We start from the raw sequence: 25192 nt of genomic DNA, 5'->3' as shown, positions 1-25192 counted from the left end.
ACTGCACCGCCGTCACCGCACCACCACCGGATTTTGGGGCCCCGACTCGGCCGCGCGTTCGTGTCGGTTGCCGCCGCCGCCGTCGTTTGCCCACCAGTGTTCACGTCGTATCGAGCCGCTTATACCGCGGCGCAGCACAGATACACCGCATACACCTAACACACACGCGGGCGCGATAATAAACGTTCTTTTATAATAACAGGTATACATGTTATGATAATATTAATTTATCGTTACGAAATACGAAAATCGTAAAATAATTTAATATTTCATTACAATATATCATATTGTACATTTTTGTATTCTCGCACGAGCTTGTATATATTTTAACGTACCGTCTCTTGAATACCCCGCCACTAGTCGACTACTCGACTCGTGTCCACCAGCACACATTCAGACGGGGCCACACGGCGTTTTACTAGACGGTGACCAATATTAACTTGTTTTCCCGCACGGCATCTGCCTCCGTACTGCGGTAACAACGACGGTCAAAATATTATGTGAACTTGGCGCGCAACTGCATCAGAGGAGACAAATAGACAGACCAGGAGGAACCGTCCAATACCGATTTAAAACGACCGTGGTCGTTACACACATCACAGCAACAGCCGGAGTCTCAGTCGTACGAAAGTTTTGTCAACGTTACGCAGACGATATATCATAACATGGACACAGCTACGTTTTTCGTCGAAGGCACTGCCAATCAATTCGAGCACGTACTCTCGCTGTACCCGCAAGCGTTGCGCATCAAAGCCGAGGCCAAGACGAAAAAGCCCGAAGACCTCATCAAGCTGGACAATTGGTGAGTGCTCCCCCCCCCTAAAAGGGTACATTTCATCAGGGTTACAATTTGATGTTTTTCTATTATGTGTTTTGTGTATTATATATTTACTACTGTATCACATAATTTATAATGTGGTTTTCCACGCGCGTGCGTACGGTATAGTATTATTGTGATTTTGACGTGCGGTCGTTTCGCAATGCGCACATTCGGCGCGCTCTGTATAATGTGCGGCGGCGGTCGGTTAGGTTGGCAAGGCGGTCGGTCGGTCGTCGGTCGCCCCTCAGCCGCCGCCGCCGCATACGGCGTACCCAATCGAGGCCGTGATGACGTTAACGATTTCTTTGTGGAGAAAACGCGCACCGTTGCGTTATATGCGTACTTCGTACGACGCATAGAATGTAGAAAACATAATAATAATAATAATAATAATAATGTAATACAGATGTGTTCGACGATTCGATTATTGCTCAGCAATAAGTATTAACGATCATCTTTGGTACTCGTAAACATTTTTGTTGTACACCTCGTGTATGACAATTGATGCTATTCATCAACCCTACAGAGGATGTCTCGTTGCCAGTCCGGTCGTGTTTTGTGACTCGGCGCGGTGTGTAATATTCGTATATAAAAAACTTGAGATATGATAATGACTGCTGGTGTACAGGACGTTCGCCGTGACGACGGTCAGAAACATGTTTTCGGTTAAACACACATTTAGCGCATACTATTTATATACCTTGGCAGTAAAATATTATATTATATGATTTCTGTTCGAATCGATGTTTATAAATATTGTTAATACATTTACTCCATCTTCTCTGGGCGAATGTACGTACAAACAGTTATAACACTGAACATCAAAATTTGTAAAAATAAATGAAAATTATAATCTGTATTTAAACTGGAAACTATGCTGCGATAGACCACGCAATATAGACAAAGACAACTGCAGCTAATTTTAACCGCTGCATCAATTCCTAATGTGATTATTTATATTTATTTTAACTCGTATTCCTAATTTTTCTTTAATCCATAAGTTTGGTTTATAACTTTCCGTTTTCAAGTACAACTGATGTACTTAAATTAATAATATTCTATTATCAATGGAAAGTGATAAGAAATAAATGTATTTGTATTGATGTCAATATTGTAGTCAATTAACTTAATTCATTCATTGTTTTTGAGATAAGATTGTTTGTTGGTTGGTTAAATATTGGTAATAATAAGTACTACCTATATTATATCAGGGACCATTCAATTAATATAATGCAGAATAAAAACAATATTAATTATTTATTTTCATACATATATAGCCAATAGACTTTCAAATTTTAAATTGTTATTAATTTTATATAACCAACATCAGATAACAATCAATCTTATATAATATTAATTTAGTTGACTATTAATTTAATAATAGTGTGGTGTAAAAATTTAAATCTCTATGCATTAAGAAGACGCTACACGGACATTTGTTGTCTGTGTATCGCTTTCTTAATGGATAAATAGAGAATTATTTATAATACCATTAATTATAAATAATAACAATCAGTATATAAAATCAATGGTATCTAATACCAAAAGATAATTCTTTACATAAAAAAAAATAATTATCAATTATTAATTTAGTCACTTATTTCATTAATTTATAGATATTTAAACTGTAATTTTACTTATTTTACGATTGATTGTTTTTAACAATTTTTATTTAAGTCTTCCTCATATTTTTTTTAGGTATCAGAATGAATTACCTGGAAAAATCAAATCCAGGGGTAAAGATGCACATTTAAATCACGAAGAAATTTGCCAAATCATGAAATGGAAACAGACTGTAAACTTTTATTTTTCTCATGTCACATATTAATTGAATAATTGCTTAAAATAATTTTCTTTTTCAGAGAGGAAAAACATTCCCTCAATTGAATTACTTAATTAAAGTGAATACACCACGTGCTGTTATGGCCGAGACGAAGAAAGCTTTCAAAAAATTACCCAATTTAGGACTTGCTCTTACAGCATTAAGTAATTTGAAAGGTGTTGGAACCACAATGGCCTCTGGTATGTATAAATACTTTGAAAATATTAAATTATTTAAATGTAACTAATATGTATAATTTTAATATTTTATATTATTTTATTTTTTAGCTTTGTTAGCAGCTGCTGCTCCAGATAAAGCTCCTTTTATGGCTGACGAATGTCTAAAAGCAATTCCAGCTATTGAAGGAATTGATTATACTGCTAAAGAATATTTGAATTTTGTTGCCCATATTCAGAACACAGTGGAAAGACTTAATAGTGAATGTAAGCAGAAAGTCTTACCCAAATATTCAAATAATTTTTATAAAATAAACTACTTAACTTTGTTAAACTGTTATGTCATTATTTTGTTATAGGTAATGAAAATACATGGAATCCACATTCAGTAGAATTAGCATTGTGGACACATTATGTGGCAAATGAATTCAAACCTGAACTTTTAAATAGTGTTCCAGAAGCAATTAAGAAGCCAATTATTAGTGAACAAACAAATGCCGATGCTCATGTTAATGGCAATGTTAATCAAACAAAGGTTTATATTGTTTTGTTACTTTAGTATTCAATTATATTTATTTGTTTAATATATTTATTAAATTACAGTTGGATGAACCAACATCTGATGATAGCAATCCTGAGCCATTACCACCGTCCAATGGTCACCAATTAACAATTGAAGATGACTCTCGTGACAAGTCTGAAGATGATGTCACCAATGACTCTATAACGACATCAGAATCAGCTCAAACACCACTTGCTGAAGCTTTAACCGAAGACTCATCTAGTCTCCCTGCCCCCGACGAACCTCCTGTAAAAAAATTCAAAAATGATGGCCAGACTGTGGCTGCAGAAGCCAATGGCAACTAAATTGGTTAAATGGTTTTAATTAAGCTATATGGACCACCATAAGTTTATAATTTTAGTGACAAGTTAACATTGGAGAAAATATTGTTTGAAACAAAATAAATTGATAAAAAAAACTCCATATTTATCAGACTTAATAATGTAATTATAACTTAAAGTTATACAATTACAATTTTATTTACATATGAAATATTTCACCATTTTTAAATGGACTACAATTTAATTTATTTTAATTCATACATGAAAACTCGTAAATATATTTTTTTTATACTTAGATTTTATACAACAAAATAAATTAAGTCTGTAATATTCTAATTTGTTTTATTCAACTTAGTAATTTCATGATTGAAATATATGACTGTAAATACAATTATTTATAATTATAAATGTTTAAGATTTACGGGATAGAGGGATGTCTGAATATTATGAAATAATAGTAAAAGTGCACCTTAGGAAGTAATTTTTTTCTAAGAATTGTCATAATTCATTAAAATATTGATTTATAATGGGGGGGTCAAGGGAAACTTGCATTCAAGAACATAAGAAAAAAAATAAGTATATACATATATTTATAATGGACATATTATGTATATAAATATGTAGTATTAATGTATCGGATCTGCACCATTTTTATTGAAATAAATTAACAACAATGTTAATTTATGTACTTAAATAAGAAAACTGCCTTTTAGCATTTTTTTTATGTTTTATTTACTATACATTTTTTTTTTTTTAATGGTACAAACAATTATTTACATTCCGTCAAATTGAAACTATATTTTTTTTTTACTGTAGACTGGGGAAAATCACTAATGATAATAATTGTATCTGTATGATTTTTTTAGTAACCATATGTAACATTTTTACTTTTAATGTAAAATCTTATAGTTTTTGGTATTTTTTTTTTGTTTTAAAAAAATGGTTCATTATTAATATATTAAATATTATTTATAACGCAGCATGATTATTTTGTGTGTATGTATGCATACATATGCATATATTCCAGTAAGTTTGTCTTAACATAAATAAACTATGTAATACATAAACATAATTTGCCTTTATGATTAGTAATTTTCATATTACCTGGATGTGTTAACCTAATTATAATCAATTGATTTATTATAATTGAACAGCAGCTGGTGTAGAAAAAATAAAGTTTATCTTTTATACAAACCTCTAAATATCAATAATTCTGTTGTACAGTAAGCTGGTATTGACTCATATTTTAATAACAACAAACAATAACTATTATAGTTAACAGATTGTTATTGGAAAAAGTTAAATGTATCTAACATATAAATAATAGTAGAATAAATTTCTAAAATAATATATAAATATATTTATTAATATATGCTCACTCCGCTATAAATCTGCTGTAATTCAATTTAAGAAGTTCATTACTGCAGTGATCTACTCACTGAACAGACCTATAAATGTATAATAGAGTTAGAGTGATTCCTACTTGCTCTTTATTTTGCTTTTTCTGTTGTACATTTTAATTTATTTTTACTACCTATATTAGACAAATGGAATATGGATAATTTTCATAATTTTGTTATTAATCAGGAATTGATTGATAGTCAGTGTTAACTAATGCGACAATATTTACGCGCCACATTTTTCCGTTTGCACAACATCATAATATGTAATCTGAAGAAATAGTCCGAGTTTCGGCGATGTGAAAATTTACCTCAGTTTTCGGTAGAAATAATTATTTTTATAATTTTAAGAAAATTCATAATTGAGTATAGTTATATGGTACCAATCACTTGGGGGCATAATTTGGAGTAAAATCTTGGGGTAGCAAGGAATGTCACATTTAATTTCTTAATTTTTTCGTAATATAAAAAAGTCTAATGGTACTTATTTTATGTTTTCATTATTTTTGTCATTTTCTTATTACAAAAATGTTCTTTGCTATTTAGTCGTGTTTGTTGTAGGAAGGCGGTAGGTAATGTAATTTAGTTTGTTTAGCCTCTTATTATGTATATTATATATTTTTGCAATACAATTGAATAAGATTATAGGTTCAGCCGTTTCTATTCTTGTCTATGCTTATGAGAAAATGTACATATAAGATTGGAATTTTTATTGTTCAGTGAAAAAAAATTTTTTTGTTTCTCACTTGGCCACATATTATCTGGCCTAACTACCTAAACTTTTGTCCCCTTTTTCTTGAAAACTGAAATTACGCCATTGCCCCACCCACTGTTAATCTACTACAGAGTACCTACTAAAAAAAATTGACTTTTTAAACGTTTTCTTATAGTCAATGACCGTAGAACGGTGTGAATTTAGTTCGTAGAAAAATACCATAAAATATTTTGAAAATGTCATCGTTTAGCGTTGTAAGTATAAATATTGATCCATACAATCATATGCATTTTAAACAACACCATTGTTTGATATTTTTTGTGATTTTAATTTTTCGTAAAAATGATCAACATATACATACACTTTGACAAATTTCGTCAAGATTTGAACTTTTAAGTTATAAAAATTTTAAAAATTATCTAAAGGTTAACTTTAAATTATAATAACGATTGATTGATTTTAGGTATTACAGTTCATACCTACCTATTTTAAACAATAAATAAATTTGTTGAAAAATAATGCATTAGCATATTGGCATTACTAAAAAAGTAATACCTACTTGAGTGGGAAGTCACAGTTGATTGACATCTTTAACTAAATTAAAACAATTATTTATATTTATGCCTATTAGAAAAGTTACCTAGCTTAAACTGGTTTAAACCGGGAATGATATAGTTCAAACGGTTTATGTCCAGTTCCCCGAATCCGGTTTTTTAATAAAAAAAACCAATTTTTAATAGTTTTTAAGAAAAGCCAAATTCGCCGACAACAAATGATATTGGTGAAATGCTACGGTGGCATTTCAATAAAACTATACTATTATATCATAAACTGTTAATTTATTTTATCGTGCGTAAAGACTAAAGGTACCTATTGGCTATCGCACCTTATGATTCCTGCTACCTGTAAGCTTATTGCTTATTTGATGGCGAGAGTATAAGATAGTTATCAATACTGACAATATATATAATTAATTAGTCCACTGTGATTTTCAAATAATGATTATAAATATTATATTCGCATATACCAAATAACGTTTTATTTTTATTTATAATTTTTATTACGATAACGACTATATTATGTAATATAATATATGTATGTGCTATATATTTATTATTCATTATAAATTGTATATTACATAGTATATTTAACATATAAATATGGTGACTGTAATATATTTCATATTTATATTTATATTTATATTTTATATTTTATATTTATATTTATATTTTATATTCGTCAAATTAGATGTTTTCAAATTGAGTGCCGGCGAACTGGGAATATACCCACCGTTCAAACATCCGGTGCTTTTTTATTCAAATAGGGCCTAGCGAATTTCTCACTACAATATTAATTAGTATTCTTTTAAATCTTTTTCCATTCAGACACTCAGAGTTCAGACCCAGTCTGTTATAGACGTCCATTTGGGTTTTCACTTATCAGAAAATGTTTTTGGTCGAGTGTTCAGAATATTGAGCAGTAAATTTGGGACGTTTCGTCATTCTAGTATTTATAGTTAGGTCGGAATATATTGTGTTTTATTGGAGACAAATCATAGAGCTTTGGTGACCTTTGATTGAGTATTTGAATTTGAATAAGTTTTCAGGCATAAAGTTTAAAAGCTTTAACTTGAGTTTAACTGAACTTAAAAAACGCGATATGTAACAGTGGCATCTTTAAAGTTAAGTGGCTACACTGGTGCTCAAACTAGATACTGGATTGTAGTGTCTTTGCTACGTGAAGTATTTTACGTCCAAGCCACCAGCTAGTCGTATTCAAAACGAACGTCATTCAATATTTGAAAAAAATAAATATGTTTACTTTATAGTGTAAATTATTAATATTATTTCTTTAGTTTGTTTTTCGTCTTACATGATGTACAATGTTTCGTTGTATTAACGTAATAAGACGTTTATAATGTTCATTGTGGAGGGATTTTTTTTTTTTGTTAATTGAGAAATGAAATTTGAAATTCTATAGTCGGTTAATCGGTTTAGTTTCAGTATAATATTTCGATACAATATTCAAGTAACATAATATCAATCTTCACTGTCTACAACAGATTAATTTATACTCGATAAATATGTTCCGTGTAAATTTTTTTTTTCTATTGATGTTTATCTATTGCGGTTTACTAACTGATCTGATTAAGAGTCAAACATTAGAGGTGGTTACTGACAACGAGCTCTTAGATTTATGCCGTTCTGAAAACCAAGTAGTTGCCTTATTTAGTATGTATTTGATTATTATTTATTAATTGATTTTCTAGTGATACTTATTGATTTTTTATGCATTTATACCGTAGCTTTAAAAGACTGTGACAAGTGTAAAAAGTATGAAGAAACTCTCACACAAATTAGAGAAGAACTTGTTGATTCATTAAATGCTTGGGTTGTAAAAGTGGAAGGTAGCAATTTAGTTCATATTTATAATCCTTCTAAAGAACCAACATTGGTTATGTTTCGACATGGTGTACCATTACTAGTTCCAGAGCCAGGTAGCTATAAACTATTTTTATATAATGTTTTATGAAATTAATAATTATGTTTTTTTTTTTTCATATTCCAGAGGCTATCAACGATGAATTGTTAATAGATATGTTATTGAACAACAGAGATCCTATTGTGAAAGAACTGAATGATAATAGTTTTGAACATCTTACTCAGGCATCAACAGGAGCTACAACAGGAGATTGGTTTATTAAATTGCAAGTATGATTAGTTAGAGGGCCGGCGCTAAATAATATTTATATGTAGGCAAAATCAAAATTATTTGCCCTCTCGTTTTGTAACTCCTTATTTACAATATGTGCTCTAGCTGTTGTTCTCCAACTTATTTATTTGGCACTTTTGAAAAAATAATATTGATATATAAATTGAAAAATATTCTACAAAATAGCTGTTTAAATTTTGTATCTTAAAATCATATTATATTATTAAGTATATTGTAACCATAAAAATACTATGTACCATAAATACCTTAAAAATGCCACCCTATGTCATTGTCTATGTCCCACGCCGGCCCTGATAAGTTTAAGTACAAAAAAGTCAGATAATTTTTGATTTTTACACATTGACTGCTATGAAACTGTCTATAAACTAAAAAATACTCATTACCCTGATACTGTATGGAAGCACTAAGGCAATGTGTTAATACATTGGTAATTGGATGTATCAAATTTAAAGATAAAGGATATCCTACTTATTGACTCACCCAATTTTTGTTTCTAACTTTCATTTTCTTTTTTAGTTATTCATCAGATAGTGTAGAATGTCAAAGATTACAAGCTCGATGGGAAACAGTTGGTGCTAAACTGAAAAATCGTGTCAATGTTGCTCGTGTGAACAGGTACATTGGGGGATCAACAACTGCTCGTCGATTTGCTGTTAGCCAATCACCTACCTTTATTTTGTGAGTTAACAAGTTTCATTCGTTTGAATGAAATTCACTCTTTCAAGGAATGAAATGGTTGAACTTTTATTTTATCATAGATTGCGTCGTGGTGTCATGTATACTTATACATCAACTGATTATACTATTGAATCATTCCTTAAATTTGTTGAAGAAGATTATAAATTCACAGTTAAAGGGCAAGTGCCTCAACCAAAATCAACATTGTAAGTTTTAATTTTAAATTTAATTCACTGCACATGAAATTTTAAGTACATAAAATATAATACTTATTTTCAGTGATGATTTTGTACACATGTGCTTTGATGTGCTCAGGGAAAATCCATTGGTGTGGAAATTAGGCTTGACTGTTTTGAGTGTTATATTGCTTTGTCTTACTGCTTTGAAGAAAACATCCAAGTCAAGTGAATATAAGTCAAAAAAAAAGTCTACTAAAAATTCCAGTAAAAAGAGCAAGTAATATATCATATTATATGCAATATGCATTTTAAATTTAACTTAAACATTTTCAATAAATCTTTTATAAAATAAATACATGTATAGTTAATTTTTAAATTTCTGTGTTATTATTTGAATGTTTTGTTTTTGAAATATAAGTGCATAAAATAATACAATGTTTTTTTTATGTATACTGTTAATTTTATAATAATATAATATATAATCCTGCTATATCATTGTTAAACATATCTTATCCTATTTTTTTGTTTTATACAAGGGAAAGGGATAACCCATGTCTTGTAATTAAATATTTTTATATTATTTTCTTATTACATCTTATGATATAGGCTTTAGGCCAGGGGTTGAAAACCTGCGGTTCCGGAATGGCTCTTTTACGTGTAATGTGTGGCTCTTTAAAAAATGCATCAATATATCGATACCTGTAAAATATAAATTTTATTTAAAAAAAAAGAAAAATACTACATCTACGACTTCAAAAAAAAGTTCTTTGGTTCCTGAACTGAATAACCTGTGCGGCTCTCTGGACATCATGGTTTAGTAACTTAAAAAAAAAATAGCTCTTACGAGAAGGTTCTTGACCCCTACTCTAGGCTCTTACTATTAATACATCCAGTGCTAAAAAAAAACTTAAAATAACCCATGAGAAACCCATATTTGTCTCATAATCAACTCGCTCAACAGCAATTTATAACAAACATAAGTATTATATACCTACTATACTCATATTGCTTATTATTACTACTTAATATTATTATCTAGTTATGGTTTTTAACTTTCATATTGAGCATCCAACCACCCCTAAATATTAAAAAAATTTAAAGTAACTGCTTCTTTCTCAAAGACTATATTTGTTTTGCCACTGAATACATTCATGACAACTGAAATAAAAACTGTAAACATTGGTGTAGTCAAATACTGAATAGTATATAAATTAATTAAAACATCTAAGCACTTTGCCATATATTTAATTACAATACAAAAGATATCCCCAAAGTTAAAAAAAGGTATAAGAATCTAAATTGTTCTAAATAAATTTACCAATTTAAAAAGAAATTTGTGAAGTTAATAAGTAATATACGAATATACCTACATTCTATCACTTCTATTTTAAATTAATTAATACTATTATAGAGGTATAGAGGGGGTATCAAACTAAAATCCTGTATATTTGGCACTCTTCGATTTGAAAAAGTCTTGTTAATTAATAAAGTAATAGTGATCTACATATAATAATTATTTGTAGTATTTTCATAACAAAAAAATGCCTTGCTTCTAATTTCCTTGCGAAGTACTTTAATTTATTGGAAATACCTACAACAGATTATGCATATTTTCAGTATATGTATGAGTAAATATTAAATTTGTTATTATTAAAAGTTATAACTAGTAATTCTTGATTAAATTTAAAAGGCAGGTATCTACGTAACGGTGTTTTATTTAAAAGTTATCTAAACACTTGTCGGTTACAGAGCTTAACTCTGAAGTGACAGAAATTTAAAAATAATCTTTGATAATATTCAATATCAGACATAAAGGCGTACATGGTACATATTATTATGTCTAGTCTTTTCAAAAAATCCATTTCGTTTAAAGTGTTCTATTAAATTAATATTTATTGTGATAATTGATAGCCTACCTACATGTCGCGTGCGAGACTTCTTGGATTTGCGTGATCGGGGAAGCAAATTTACTGGAAGGTGAAGTGTTATTATAATTATATAAAATAATAAATATGGAGTATAATCATAATTTATAAGTAATGGAAAGCTATTAAGTCACAGACTTCTCCCGTTCGCGCGTTACAGCAGAGGATGCTTAGTTCTTACCAAACCACTTGCCGTTATTACGGTGACTGTCAACATTTCGTCGAAACTCGTAACTATTCCCTTTCACTGATCCCAGTTGTTTTGATACTGTGTAAGTAGTGTGTTTATTTTAGTTTATGGGCTACAGAAAAGATCAATCAATTCGGCTAGAGGTTGATTTTATTGATAAAATATACACTACTGAAATATTAAGCCATTCATATTGTATGGTTCTCATAACACACATGTTAAAAAGTCCAAGAGCAACAAAATTAGGGTAAGTTAAAATTCAATAAGTTATTATTATTATAATGCTATTTTATTAATTAAACTAGTGTTGAAATGATTTTTAATTTAACTTTATAATTTTTCAATTGGGTTATTGACTTATTGTTCACTAAATATATTATATTGTATATATATTATAAAATTAGAATATTTAAGAAAAATAGTACCTATAATTATAGCTTCCGCCGTTTGGTAAACTTAAATCATTACGCAAGCCATTTAGGTAGTTCTATTCAAGTATATCAGTACAGGTTATTAACAAAATGTATTCCATAATAGGTACCTACCAATATTCCGTGATACAGAATCAATGATAATTTTAATATTTAAATGACAAATATCATACTTGTAAACAATATTTCATAAATAAATATCTAAAAATAACACTTTTATTAGGTATTAAGATATATTTAAAATTTGTAAATGTGTTCACAAATACGCTTAATAACAGAATCTTAATTCAAATATCTTCTAACGACGGTTTTTATCTGTTTGTTGTAAATATAAATATTTTAAATTTAATAAATATTAATAATATTAAATTTATACGAGTGTATTCAAGTAGATGATTAAAATAATTAATTAAGGTGGACAGTACCCATAAATTTAATAAATATTTTTACTCAAAATCTTATTTAGGTATTTTATACGTAAAACTGTAGAGATTCTTAGGTTAAATGTTTTTTTTAAAATATTAATCAAGTTGGATGTATTGGAACTTACAATTTATAATAGGTACCTATATAGCCGATAAAATATCTATAATTTATATATTATAATATTTATAATATAGTCTAGATCAGGGGTGGCGAACCTATATGGCACGTTGGTCAAATTTTCACAGCTTGTAAAAATACTTTCTTTTTTTCACCCTTAATCAAAAAATTATCTACTATTTAAAAAAAAAATAAAGTCATCAATTATACAAGCTAGTAGCTCACTTCTTGATATAATATTTTGTACTTGGAAAAAGTGGTTTATTATAAATAAACTCAATATTCGCATTAACATACATATATAATATAGTTAGCTAAGATGCGAGTTAATTTTACACAGTGAATTATTTTAAATAAAACATATAGTAATGATATATTATTGAATGAAACTAATGTTTTTTATTTCATTAAAACATTAAGACTAACATCAGAGATTAAAATAATTTTAATGAAAATTTTAGTGAACTTTTTAAGACTTTCATGGGCCTAAAAACATTGTTTATTGGGTACTTTTCTTACATAGTTACATGAATACATATTTAGATGATGGTGCGTGATGTTTTTCAATACTTTGATTACAAAATGTTGGAAAGTGACTATAAAAATATTTACCACCCCTAATCTAGGCCATAAACTTCATAGAGTTATGAAAACAATTCAAAATTTACCTAAAATTAATGTAAGTGTTTATAGCATATAAATATCTAAATTAATAAAATATATTATATATTGGAGGGAAACTGTTCGGTATTGGAATTATGAATTACTATTGAACGTTTGAATTCTGTAGAACATAGAGTAAATCTAACTTATTTACAATTTAAGCGATTTGCTCGTATTTTATTATTCTGGAATCAGGTATTCAAATATCTATAATAGTTTTATAATTTTTGTTTGCACTAGTAGGATGGATGCATCCAAATTCCAATATCAGTTAGAGTGGGCCAAATAAGTTTTTAAGCCCATTTCATAGTGACGCATATTAAAATAAATGTAAGCGCCTACACCATAGTACACTACCACTATACCAATGCCACATCCCTATCATTCATGTGAGACGTGAGTACGTGACTATGAAATATATGGGTCTAATAGAGGAAATAATATTGTAATAACTGGCAACTGCTCTCTTATGACCTACCTACCCTTTCTATAAAATATAAGTAGATAACTATATAATTATTGTGTTGTTCTATAATTTAGTTGTAGTTGAATACTTGAATATAGTAAGTTTTTAGTTTTAAATATCTGCCAAATAAATTTTTCTCTATATTACGCAGAAAAGATAAATTATTGTGTTTTTTAAGTCTTTAGTGTAAAATAAACAATTCACAAATTATTTCATATTCTTACCCAATCACCGGACATTGATAAAAATAAACCTAATAAGGATCAGACACTAGATTATTAGATAATTGTCAAAATATAAATGATTTTTGAGGTATATACGAAAAATATAAAATCTTAGAATATTTAGAGACTCAGTCGCATAAAATTAATACCTATGTTTATTATTTCATTTTTGTTGTATCTATAGAGATACTATTTTGTAAGAATGTAAGATTTACATAATACCTAACCTATTATATAATAATTTGATTCTAACTATTATTATAAAAGTAGTTGCGAATAAGATTATGTTATGATAAATTGGTAAATCCTAGATATTTTTATTCATTGAAAACTACTTCTTTTTAATAATTGGTAGGTATTAAAAATAAAAATTTGACAATGGACAATCGATTTATTGTTATATTTGAATACACTGGAGGCGGTCTTATATTGTGAAGGTTATAGTATTTTTAGTTTATGTTTTCGGCTACAATTTACAGATCATCATCACCCTACTGAGAGTTTTTTTTTTGAAGTGAGACTTTATAATTTATTTTGTTCCAAATATGGCTACAAATAAATTATAATAGATCATATTTTCTCATAAAATGATTCACCGATCAAATATAATAAATATTTATTATATATCATATTTACTTATAGGTATAAACAATTAATTTATTAAAATTACTATATAAAGTTAAATAAATAATTATAATTACTTGAATATATTATAACTTTATAGCTGCGTATGTATGGAATTACCAGTAAATATTTATAAATTATGGTCGTATGGCTGACAAATGGCAGGCACAAGACAATGACCCCATATAGAGTTTTCTAAATCAACGACTTTTTTCCTGAAAATAAGGAATGGAAAGGACTTATCCTTATTTATTTATAATTCATTAATTTGTTTGTTCACAGTTATGTAGGATAAAATTAAATGAATATCTGTATACGGGTGTCAATCGAATATAAAATGCCTTTGTCCGAAGTGAGAAGATGTGTAACAATCAAATTTACATTATTATTGATGTTAGCTGCTGTAGCTTTAGCTCAATCACCAAATAGTAACTCAATAGTTGGCCCAAATAAAGCTAACGGAGGTTCTGTTGGAAAGTTTCGTAAGTATAAAAAATATTAAATTCTAAAAAATCGAATTGTTTATAATAACATTTACTAATAAGTGTGCTTGTTTTTAATTTTTTATATTACGTGCTTCTCTACTTTTTAAGATATAGGTTACAGTTAGTAGTTTATAGACATCATCTATACATACAATTATACATGTATATATATTTAATATAATATATAGATTACATCTTTTTATTTGCCATATGGTTGGTCAAGTTCTGAGAGTATTATTTTAAATTTTCAAGAAACTTGGTGAAAGTCTATAAATCGTGGATATAGGTAATCACAAATTGATTTAAATTTTGCTTAGGTTTTTTTAAGTAACTACCTACATTATGCAGATGTCATCTTTATATCAATGATACAAAGTCTGACAGTAAAGTAATATACCTAGTAATATAATATAAGATCTGAAATAAAATTATGTAGAGATGGAAATGGAACTAATAGTTTTAAAATCTGTTATTTTAGTATGGTTTAATAGACCTTTAAATCAAATTGTTCTCTTAATAATTTTAATTTATAGTATTTTCCTTTAATAATTGAACCATTGATTTCATATTTAAAGATTTCCACCTTACATATACACTATACATCTTAGTACTTTTAGTAGTGGGGGTTAGCCGAGTAACTAACTGAATTACATTTTTATTATTAATTATACAATATGTGTAATAATTTTGATTAATTAATATGAAAAATGAATATTTATTTAAAAGGTTTATGACCGATATAATTACATATATAATTATACCTACTTTAGCAAAAAAAAAAAAAACCGGTAAACTTTCACTAAACGTTCTTGGATTTGTTAATTTAGAAACTAGACAGACCAGTACAAGTGTATCACATATTCACATTTAATGTAGTTTGAGTTATGTCATCATTTGCATTTGTAAAAATTAATTCATAGTTTATACGATATAATGTAATTCGTAATTGGCCCGATGCAACAAAACCGCAGTTAGAATGTTAGTTGTTACAGAATCTTATGAACGCATTCTACACTATTTACATCAGCGGTGCGCAACTGAGTACATTTTCCTTGTTTGTTTTATTCATTCGCAAAAGTTACTCTTAAAAACAAAATAAATGAAAATAATTGCGTGCAGATAAATTATATATAATTGTCTTTATTATCCCCACTAGACACATACAAATAATTAGAGTAATTTAAAATATTAAAATTTAGTTTAATTATTAAACTATATTACAAAATCGAGAATTGTTGAGTAGATAATAACTGTATACCTATGGATGTATTAAGTTGAAATGTTATGATAAATTATTATTTCGATATACCTATTACCTATACGATCCTAAGCGAGCTAAAAAAAATTTAAATGTTATACTATATTAGATTCTGAGTGGAACGAGGAATGTATTGATTTTACCATGATGTGTGTGTGTTTTTTTTTTGTGTCTGTCATCATACGTTTTGGGGCCGTAAAAGTGCTTCGATTTTTGACTTCAGTACCTCGTTTGATCAGAAAGTGAATCTAGTTGGTACTTTTGGGGGGGGGGGGGCAAAAGTAAAAAATTCTTAATAGCATTCAAATTTTAATTTTGATAAAATACCTACGTAAAAATCCCGAAAATTCGCAAATTATTTTAAGCTCTTGTAACCCACTGTTGAAACCTACTGTATAGCAGAGCGACATCCATGACTTACCCACTTTTTTTATTTGTATTACTAAGTATTTATTTATTCTATATAAGAAACACATGCCTAAACTAGCAAGACACAATAGTTAAGTACATGTAAGGCAATACTGACGTATATAATGGTGTATTGGAATATATTATTGAATAGGTACATGATATAAATAAACTGTAATGTATGTATATAATAAACATAGCTTATATACTTACCTTGACTTTAAAAAACCTATATGTATTTTTTAAATTACTGTTATTGTATAAAAATATTTGAAGAGCCTTGATTACATTTTCAATTTTTTTGACTAAAACACAAAATTGTTATCAATATACAATAATATATTGTTGAAAAATAGTCAAAATGTACATATATATTGTTGAAAAAAATGTTATTGTGTTCAAAACTGGAGTTGAAGCAAAATATTTCTGTTTCCCGGTAGATTTTTGAATTTTTCCAATCATTAAGAAAAGTATAACGATGATTTCCTAATTTTTACCTATAATAGCCAAAAGTACAATTTAGAATTTAGATCAAGAATACAACCATGAACCACACTCTCTGCAGTATTCAAGACAGATAAAAAAACACGTAATTTTAAAATCAAACGTCCAAGCATCACTAATTTATATCCGTAAAAATACAATTTTAAAATATGCTAGTATTAGAAACTAAGAAATCAGAATAAATGGCAGAAGTCATGATAATTAGGGATCGGAAGTTATAGATTTGGATGATTTTGTATGCACTTATTATTTACAAAAATTATCGTTTTCTTAAGATGTAAGTGTGAAAGTGATGTATAAATGATAAAATAAATAATAATTCTTAACTGTAGAGATTGTAATACGCTTGGCCACTTGGGTAATCAAAGTCGCTGACCTTCGACTGCATAATACAATCAATGTCCAATAATAATCATTGTCCATTGATTATGTAGGTACCAATAATCAATGTGTCATGCAATTCTATCTGCGTAGTTATCAATTTTACGTTCGTGTTTATATCTTCTATAGGAGTATAGGATTATAGATAAATGTATTTATATCTATACAAATTATATGATTGAATTGTATTATAATTATTATATGGACAATAATTAATATACAATTATCAAATATTACAATATATACCATCTATAATATATCCTAGTCAGATAAACAGTCTCCGCTCAGAATCGTTTTTCGTATACAATGATATAATTCATTGGATTCAAATTTAATTCCATCCATTATACAGTAACCCACCTTTAACTTACTGTACAGCAGAGCGACATCCACGACTTACCAGCTTTTTTTTTTTATATTTAAAAAATGTTCTTGCATAGGTACTTACTATAACTTTGTGCATATTTTATATTAAGATCCAAATAGGCATCGTTATTAAAACTTTTAAGTGAAAAATGTCAACTCATTAAAATATACGGAGTCGGTAAATTGCGTCCCCCAAAAAAGGTCATAGTTATATACTACGTAAATTGTGGCCCTTGTACTTTTAAAATATACGTAAATTGCGTCCCGGGTATATTTGAAATGTACGTAAATTGCGGCCTGGGATATTCCGATTTCCGATGTACAATTTAAAGATAAGTATTAATCTTTGAATGATCGATTTAGATAATAATAATATGTTCACTAATATAATATATTACTAGCAGTCAGTGTGCATTTGATCGAAGACCTTATTTAATAACACATTTTTACTGACACATTATTACTTATTGCTAATAATATATTTAATAATTAAAAAAAAAAAAAACAGCAAAACCAATATTCTTAATCATACCAATATTTATACAATTATATTGGCTGAAAAATGAGAAGGAAAATACTGATTTTAATATTATTGATAAAAAATATTGGGTAGGTAATACAAATTATACCCAGGCCGCAATTTAGGTATATATAAAATATAGCCAGGCCGCAATTTACGTATGTGCAAAATATGCTGCCCGGGCCGCAATTTACAGTGACCCAAAATATAATATTAAATATATGATAAATAAAATAAAATAGAACAAGAAGATAATTTTAAAATTAAATTTAGACATAATTTGCTATACCTATGATTTTTGAAATAAAATTTAGAATGATTATCAACTCCTAAAAATAACAACAAAAACCATAATATTTACTTGCACAGTTACACAGTTACTAACATTTAGAGAATATATAAACAGCTAATAAAAAATTGTATTATTATTTATATAATTTATTAAATAGGTACGTTATTTATGATAATGGTTTATAGTGTTTATACTATTAAAGTACTAAATATTAAGTACACCTATCTGTATTTTATACACACTTGTCAGTCGGATTTAGTCTAATAAATATTGCAAATAAAACATCGTAGACCATATTATATTCATATTATTTATATTTTCATAAATAATGTTTACTTAATTATAATCGATCAAATATAGATGGTAAATATTTAAAAATTTCTTAATTCTTATCATTTTGAACCTGCTGTCAGATGAGATTTTAAAATTCAACTAAGCTCGCCTCTCTCCATGCAAGTCATTATGACCTGAAAACATCTCGGGGTTTGTGAAATCTATACACCATATATGCATTAAATATTTATTTATATTTATAGAACCTATACCAAAGTTTATTTTTTTTTATCAGTTCTTAAAAAGTTGAAAATGTTTTGTATTGTCATATAATCTTATGGTTTTAAGATCATCTACTATTTATGGACCCATGTCCACATAAAATTAAGCACACAACGAGTCTCTGACGGAGATGCTTAATTAGCGAATGCACAAAGAAAAATGTTGTATATAATATTTATCAATGGCCAATGGGAATCAATATGTTATATTATAATAAATAGTTTTTTTGAAATAAATAAATATAGGCACAGCTAAAATACAGTTTGTCTCACGTATCCACGCATCAAACATATCCGACAGAGAGACTCGTTTTATTTGCTTTAAATTGTTTACACAGTCAATATTTATTTATTTATGAATAATAAACGGGTATTAAACTCTTTAGCAATTAGAAAATTATAAGTACAGTACAGCTTATCATAACAGAAATTGAATACAAAGAAAAAAAAATTAAAAAAAAATTATTAGTACCAATGGTAATAGTTAACAGCTAAATAAATAATAAATATATGTATAGTACAGTAAAAATCATTAAATAACAATAAATGCTTACAGAAAAATAAGAGTGAAATATTAATAATAATAATAATAATTAAACAAGAGAATTTAAATTAAAGCCAATTAAACATTCTGATAAGGGTATATGTATAATATACGATCTAAGGTTTTTAATATATTAACAAATAATATTAAGTGTTTAGTACATACCGCGGAAGAATGAGCTAATAATGAGATCCAATAAAATAATATCATCGACTTCTTTTTTGTGTTTAAACTTATTTCAAAAAATCCTCCCTCATCCGGAAGTATAAACCTTACAATAAAACTATTAGGCGCTAAAAACTAAAAATTACAACTAAAGTTCATTGTAAAATCCCACTTTCTTTCTTGATTTATTAAAGAAAATTCAATGCAACCAAAATAAAATGTATTCAATTTAGTTTTTTTTTGTGATTGAAATTATTAAAGTAGATATACCAATAAAATCAAACATTTTCGATTTTTGTAACAGTATAAATATCTCGTATTCACGCGAACTTTTATCTACAATAAGTCTTTCCAATTATGGGGTTGGTGTAGTCAACATTTTTTTGTGCGGAGAGTGGGTGATCAAGAGGCCACTGCTAGGATCTAGTACATAGGCCACGCATAATTTTAATATACTGATATCAAAGGCTTATTTTAGGTTTCGATTTCTGATCGTCTATGCAAATTAGTATTTGCAGTAACTTTCATAGACATAGAAATCCTTTTATAAATCTCGAGTGGGTAGGCTATACCACTGCAGCTTTCCAGCAATACTTTTAAATGATTTTACTGAATTGTGTTATAATTTATTTTTTGTACCAATAAATACGACTTAATTAAATAATTATTTAAATTGTTTCCTTTTAAATACAGGTAAATATTTTTCTCAGTGCAAAACACATACAGTAGAATTTGACGAGTGTATAAAGAATGCAATCAATAATGTCAGACCATATTTTACAACAGGTATTTTATATTATAATTTTATATTTTATATAATAATTGCATTCATTGAAGATAATATACCGAGTGCCCTGCGATGATATACCCCATTGCTATATCTCCTGAGATAATAAATATATCATATATCAGTTGTTTTTTTATTTTTAATTTCACTCTCATAGACAAGGGCTACATGAATTTTATTTTTAATTCTAGAAAAAATAAAGATACCTATTTTATAGATTATTTTGCTGAAAATTTTGACCTTTCGACATTTTATTTTCATTAACCACATGATTTTTAATAATTTTTTTAGTTTATAGATAAAATGGCTAAAACTGTTTTTTATCCGGGCGGCGTGTCCCCGCCTCTATGGCTAATGGATATATCCTCACGGGACACTCTGTATTGTGGGTATAAATAATTTAACGAAAAGTTAATTGACATGTATAAATGTGCAGTGTTGAGTATAATACTATATAGGTAGGTAGTAGAATAATGAAGGTTAGGTTATGCATTATAAGTTTTAACTATTAAGTATAGTAAACGGTGGAGTTTACTCTTTGGGCATACGATTGCGCGCGGTGCCGGAATAACAAAGAACATGCTTTTGACTATTCAAAAGCGTACGATTGCGCGTGAAATTGGATGCGACGTTGCCAATTTATTATTAAAATTTAAAATAATTATTATTATTAAAAAAATGTTAAAAAAATTTGTTATTTGTCGTATATGTTGTTATTGTATTTATTTCTAATAACATTATAAACGTGGCATCACGTGTCAATGAATCAGTCAAAAATAGTACAAAAAGTTATAAATAGTACAAATAGTTACAAAAAATAACAGATACTTTATGTTCACACTTAGTCTACCTAAAAAGTTCGGATATTTACCATGCACTTATAATCTGTATCTATATTTGGAAACGTTGCTTAGAAGCAAAAATAATTTAGCATGCGCAATCGTACACCTAAAAAGGTACCGTTGATAAGGACCGCACGCAATCGTATTGCAGCCATAGTAAAGTACCTTATACTCAGTGGCGGCTAGTTATACTTGTAATACCGTAACGACATTACTTTTACATGTTACGGGTTGGAATTTGGAATATAATATTCTTCTAAAAACTAATTTTTTTATTATAAATGCAGAATTTATCATTTAATGACTTATTTAATCTAAAAATATGATACTATAGTTACCAGAAATTGCCTATAATATACCTATAGGTTGTTGTGGCGTATATATCTAATCATAAATCTTCAGTGTGGGGTTTATATTAGGACATTTTAATCTTAATAAAAAAAATAAAAAATAAATAACGAGAAACAATGAGTATGAGGTTATGATACTTAAACTGCTATATATATATAAATGTATATATTCATATTATATATAGGTATTAAATTGCAGATGTTTAGCTATTCAATTTTATCAGATTTCCAAAATTATAACGAAATCAATGAAACTGAATTTTATTGGTTAAACTCCCTTTAGTGTAAAACACTGCCACTATTAGACACAGTGCAATATGTACCTATTAGGTATATAAATAAACACTTAAAATTCACACAAATATTAAACCGATACATAAGTATTTAGGATACCTAATATAATACATAAATTCGATATAGGTGTACCAGAACTTGGAATTTCTCCATTTGATCCGTTTTTCGCCAGCGAAGTTAAACAAAGTAAAGGAGCTGGTGTATTTGGTTACAAATTAACTTTATATAACGTTACTGAAACTGGATGGAGACTTTCAGAAATAAAAAAATTCAAGTAACCCATTGTTATAGAGTAAAAAAATAAATGTTTTAAGAATACATTTTTCTAAAAATGCAAATTTTTTTTTAGAACTAACTTCAATACGAATACAATTAAACTTACACATTATTTCCCCGAGAAGTATTTAGAAGGTTACTACGAAGCAGAGAATACGATACTGCGACCTGGAGTTACGACGATTGGCAGATTCAATATGACTTTATGTAAGAATTTTAATGATCAATTTTTAATATGACTGCAATATTTCGTAACAGCTGATCCTTGATAAATATACATATATATTATATATATTTATCTTTTAACGTGCGTGCCTAGCTATTATGTTGATATTAATAATAAATAATATACCTGAAATGTTTTGTCTCGTAAATAATTTGTTTAGACGATTACATCCAAACAATGACGATAAGCAAACCAAAAAATACAAATCAAATTAAAGTATCTGTACAGTTAGAAGAAATTGGAAACATGTCCCTGCATATTAGCAACCTTTTGCGAGGAAGAGTAATCGTCGGTAAGTATTTTTATAAGTCATAGGTACCTACAATTATATAGGTAAATTATTTTAAGTTTTAATATGCTTAATCATTAATTATTGTATATTTATAAAAATTAAAACCGTTTTAAAATTATTGTCATTTCCTGATAAGCTGCTGATTAATGTTGTGCTAATGCTAAAGTATAAATTGAATAATACAACGTAAAACCTTTTAGCTTTTGGGCTTTCTACTTTCAAAATATATTAATATAAACCAGGAAAATAATTAGGTAGGTAAAGAGATTAGTGATTTTCGGGAAAAAATTTAATTGGAATGATATTCACGGAATTGTTATAGCCCTCCCTCTCCTTATTGTTATTTTTTATATAGTATTATAGTTAAATGGTTATTTATGTAAGCCATTCTTACGATGTCCGGTTAAGTGTCCATTAACTTAAACCGGACATTAGAACGGCCCTAAAAATACTACAATACAGAACAAAGATAGACGAGTGACGATAACATTTTTTGTTATAAATTCAGATAATTTTATTAATTACTAAAATATAGCAATGCTCAGTGGAGTATTTAAAAAATGTTCTTGTTGTGGGAAGAGGCGAGAGGTTGAAATTCATTTTTTTTTTTTGGGCGGGGGTTACTACCTCTTCCATATAGATACGCGCCACTAGTAATGTCTAAAAATGGCTTACACGGCTAGTGATGACTATATACGCTATAATGTTATACACAAATACAATATAATACATCATTATTTATAGCATCCAATAATAATAATAATTTTTTTTGTTAGTATGTAATTCAAAAATAATTTATTTTTACAATACCGATACGTTGCAAAGTCAGTTAAGACCATTTTAAAATTATTTTACGATTGATCTTGTAATTTTGTCAATGAGATTGAGATATGAAAACAATACATGAATTAAAAAATATATTTATTTATTTGTTTTTTAATATTCAAAACAATAATTCAATCTTTAAATCATTTGTATATTAACTGTATCATTATTTTTAATGTATTTCCTATTTCAAATTTTCAACTAAAAAAATAAATATTAGATATGTTAGTACCTACATATATATCTAAGGAACTTCCCAAACCTAAGTTTATAGAATGGCGTTAAAACGGTTTGAAATTTTCAAACTACATAGTGTGATCGTTTTAGCGCCACCATATAAACGTAATAATATAATTAGATTAATATTCTATATGATCTAAGGGTATAATTAACCTAAGAGGTTAGTCCTGAAAATAATGTTTGTAATTTAAGAATTAACTCTAACCGATTGGGACCTATCCTATATGTACCTAAACGATTTTAAAATTCTACACATCCAATTATAGGATTTTTTCTCCAACTTATTGAACCTTGTACATATTGAGTATATTATATAGGTAGGTACTTATTGGCTACTACTCAATGTAATTATGTATGCCGCTTACTTCATTTTGTTACCTATGCAATGAACTGAGCTATGCACAATCTTAATTCCAAAAACATAATTTTAATTCACTGCCTAATTTTTATATTTTAAGATACTTATAGTGAGTTATAGATGTATTCTAGCTTTGTATATACTAATTTAATAATTTTCCTCTCAAAAATGATGTAATAATACTTTTTTTTTTTAAACAGAAAACGTTTTGGACAGAGTTATAAACGCCTCATGGAGAGTTGGTTTGCCAGTTGTGAAACCACTTATAAACGACCTTGTTGCTTCCGCTTTTACTAAAATTTGGAATGATATTTTTAATGATTTTGATTTTAGTTACTTGCTGTCTTAAATTATTCGCAGGTCCCCTTTTTTTATTTCATCTTTATTATTTGGCCATTTTGAAAACTCACCCATAATTTTAATTATAAAATTTCTGTCATTTAAGTATTATCATTTTCATCAATCATTATTACATTGTATCTATCATATTAAGTACTGTTTAGTGTTTGTTATGTAATGTAATTTTTATTTTATCATCGTATTATATAAATTTATTTAGTTATAATTTTTAAGAGTGTAATATAGGTACCTACATAAATAGTTTATCCGTTATAATACAAGGAATAACAAAATCATCCAATAGTGTTGCTTATTTTTCACTTATGTTATATTTTCAATACAACGTACTGACTATAGTGACTTGTATTTTATACAGTACTAAAATGTTGGTAATCAATAAAGTATAAATATTAAATAAACTCATGCTATAAAAATAAACCAATCAAATGTTGTT

General features: G+C 27.8%; 3 protein-coding genes and 1 long non-coding RNA gene across 4 annotated transcripts; 3 read left to right on the top strand and 1 right to left on the bottom strand.

Moving 5' to 3' along the window:
* Positions 1-485: 485 nt before the first annotated feature.
* Amun (protein amun) lies at positions 486-3997 on the top strand. The gene is made up of 6 exons (XM_015524662.2): positions 486-802; positions 2519-2615; positions 2683-2842; positions 2930-3085; positions 3178-3353; positions 3422-3997. Exons 1-6 carry the CDS (start codon positions 666-668, stop codon positions 3683-3685), a joined length of 990 nt encoding a protein of 329 aa, XP_015380148.1. The 5' UTR covers positions 486-665; the 3' UTR covers positions 3686-3997.
* Positions 3998-7520: 3523 nt separating this feature from the next.
* On the top strand, positions 7521-9801 carry LOC107173938 (uncharacterized). Its single transcript, XM_015524691.2, has 6 exons — positions 7521-8007; positions 8082-8273; positions 8345-8483; positions 9026-9187; positions 9268-9393; positions 9467-9801. The coding sequence occupies exons 1-6, from the start codon at positions 7860-7862 to the stop codon at positions 9645-9647; spliced, it is 948 nt and encodes a 315-aa protein (XP_015380177.2). The 5' UTR covers positions 7521-7859; the 3' UTR covers positions 9648-9801.
* Positions 9706-22416, bottom strand: LOC149058308 (uncharacterized). Its single transcript, XR_016190475.1, has 2 exons — positions 22282-22416; positions 9706-10065 (listed from the first exon to the last, which is right to left on the bottom strand). It is a non-coding gene; the product is annotated as an uncharacterized LOC149058308 (long non-coding RNA).
* On the top strand, positions 11476-25176 carry LOC107173930 (Juvenile hormone binding protein 16). The gene is made up of 7 exons (XM_089220761.1): positions 11476-11728; positions 14715-14914; positions 20603-20695; positions 22309-22456; positions 22532-22665; positions 22845-22976; positions 24600-25176. The coding sequence occupies exons 2-7, from the start codon at positions 14734-14736 to the stop codon at positions 24746-24748; spliced, it is 837 nt and encodes a 278-aa protein (XP_089076887.1). The 5' UTR covers positions 11476-11728; positions 14715-14733; the 3' UTR covers positions 24749-25176.
* The last annotated feature ends 16 nt before the right edge of the window (positions 25177-25192 follow it).

The sequence above is a fragment of the Diuraphis noxia genome, unplaced genomic scaffold, assembly GCF_037042655.1.
Source record: "Diuraphis noxia isolate RWA-SAM2 unplaced genomic scaffold, SU_Dnox_SAM2 contig0002, whole genome shotgun sequence".
NCBI lineage: Eukaryota > Metazoa > Arthropoda > Insecta > Hemiptera > Aphididae > Diuraphis > Diuraphis noxia.
This window is presented reverse-complemented; position numbering and strand designations above follow the sequence as displayed.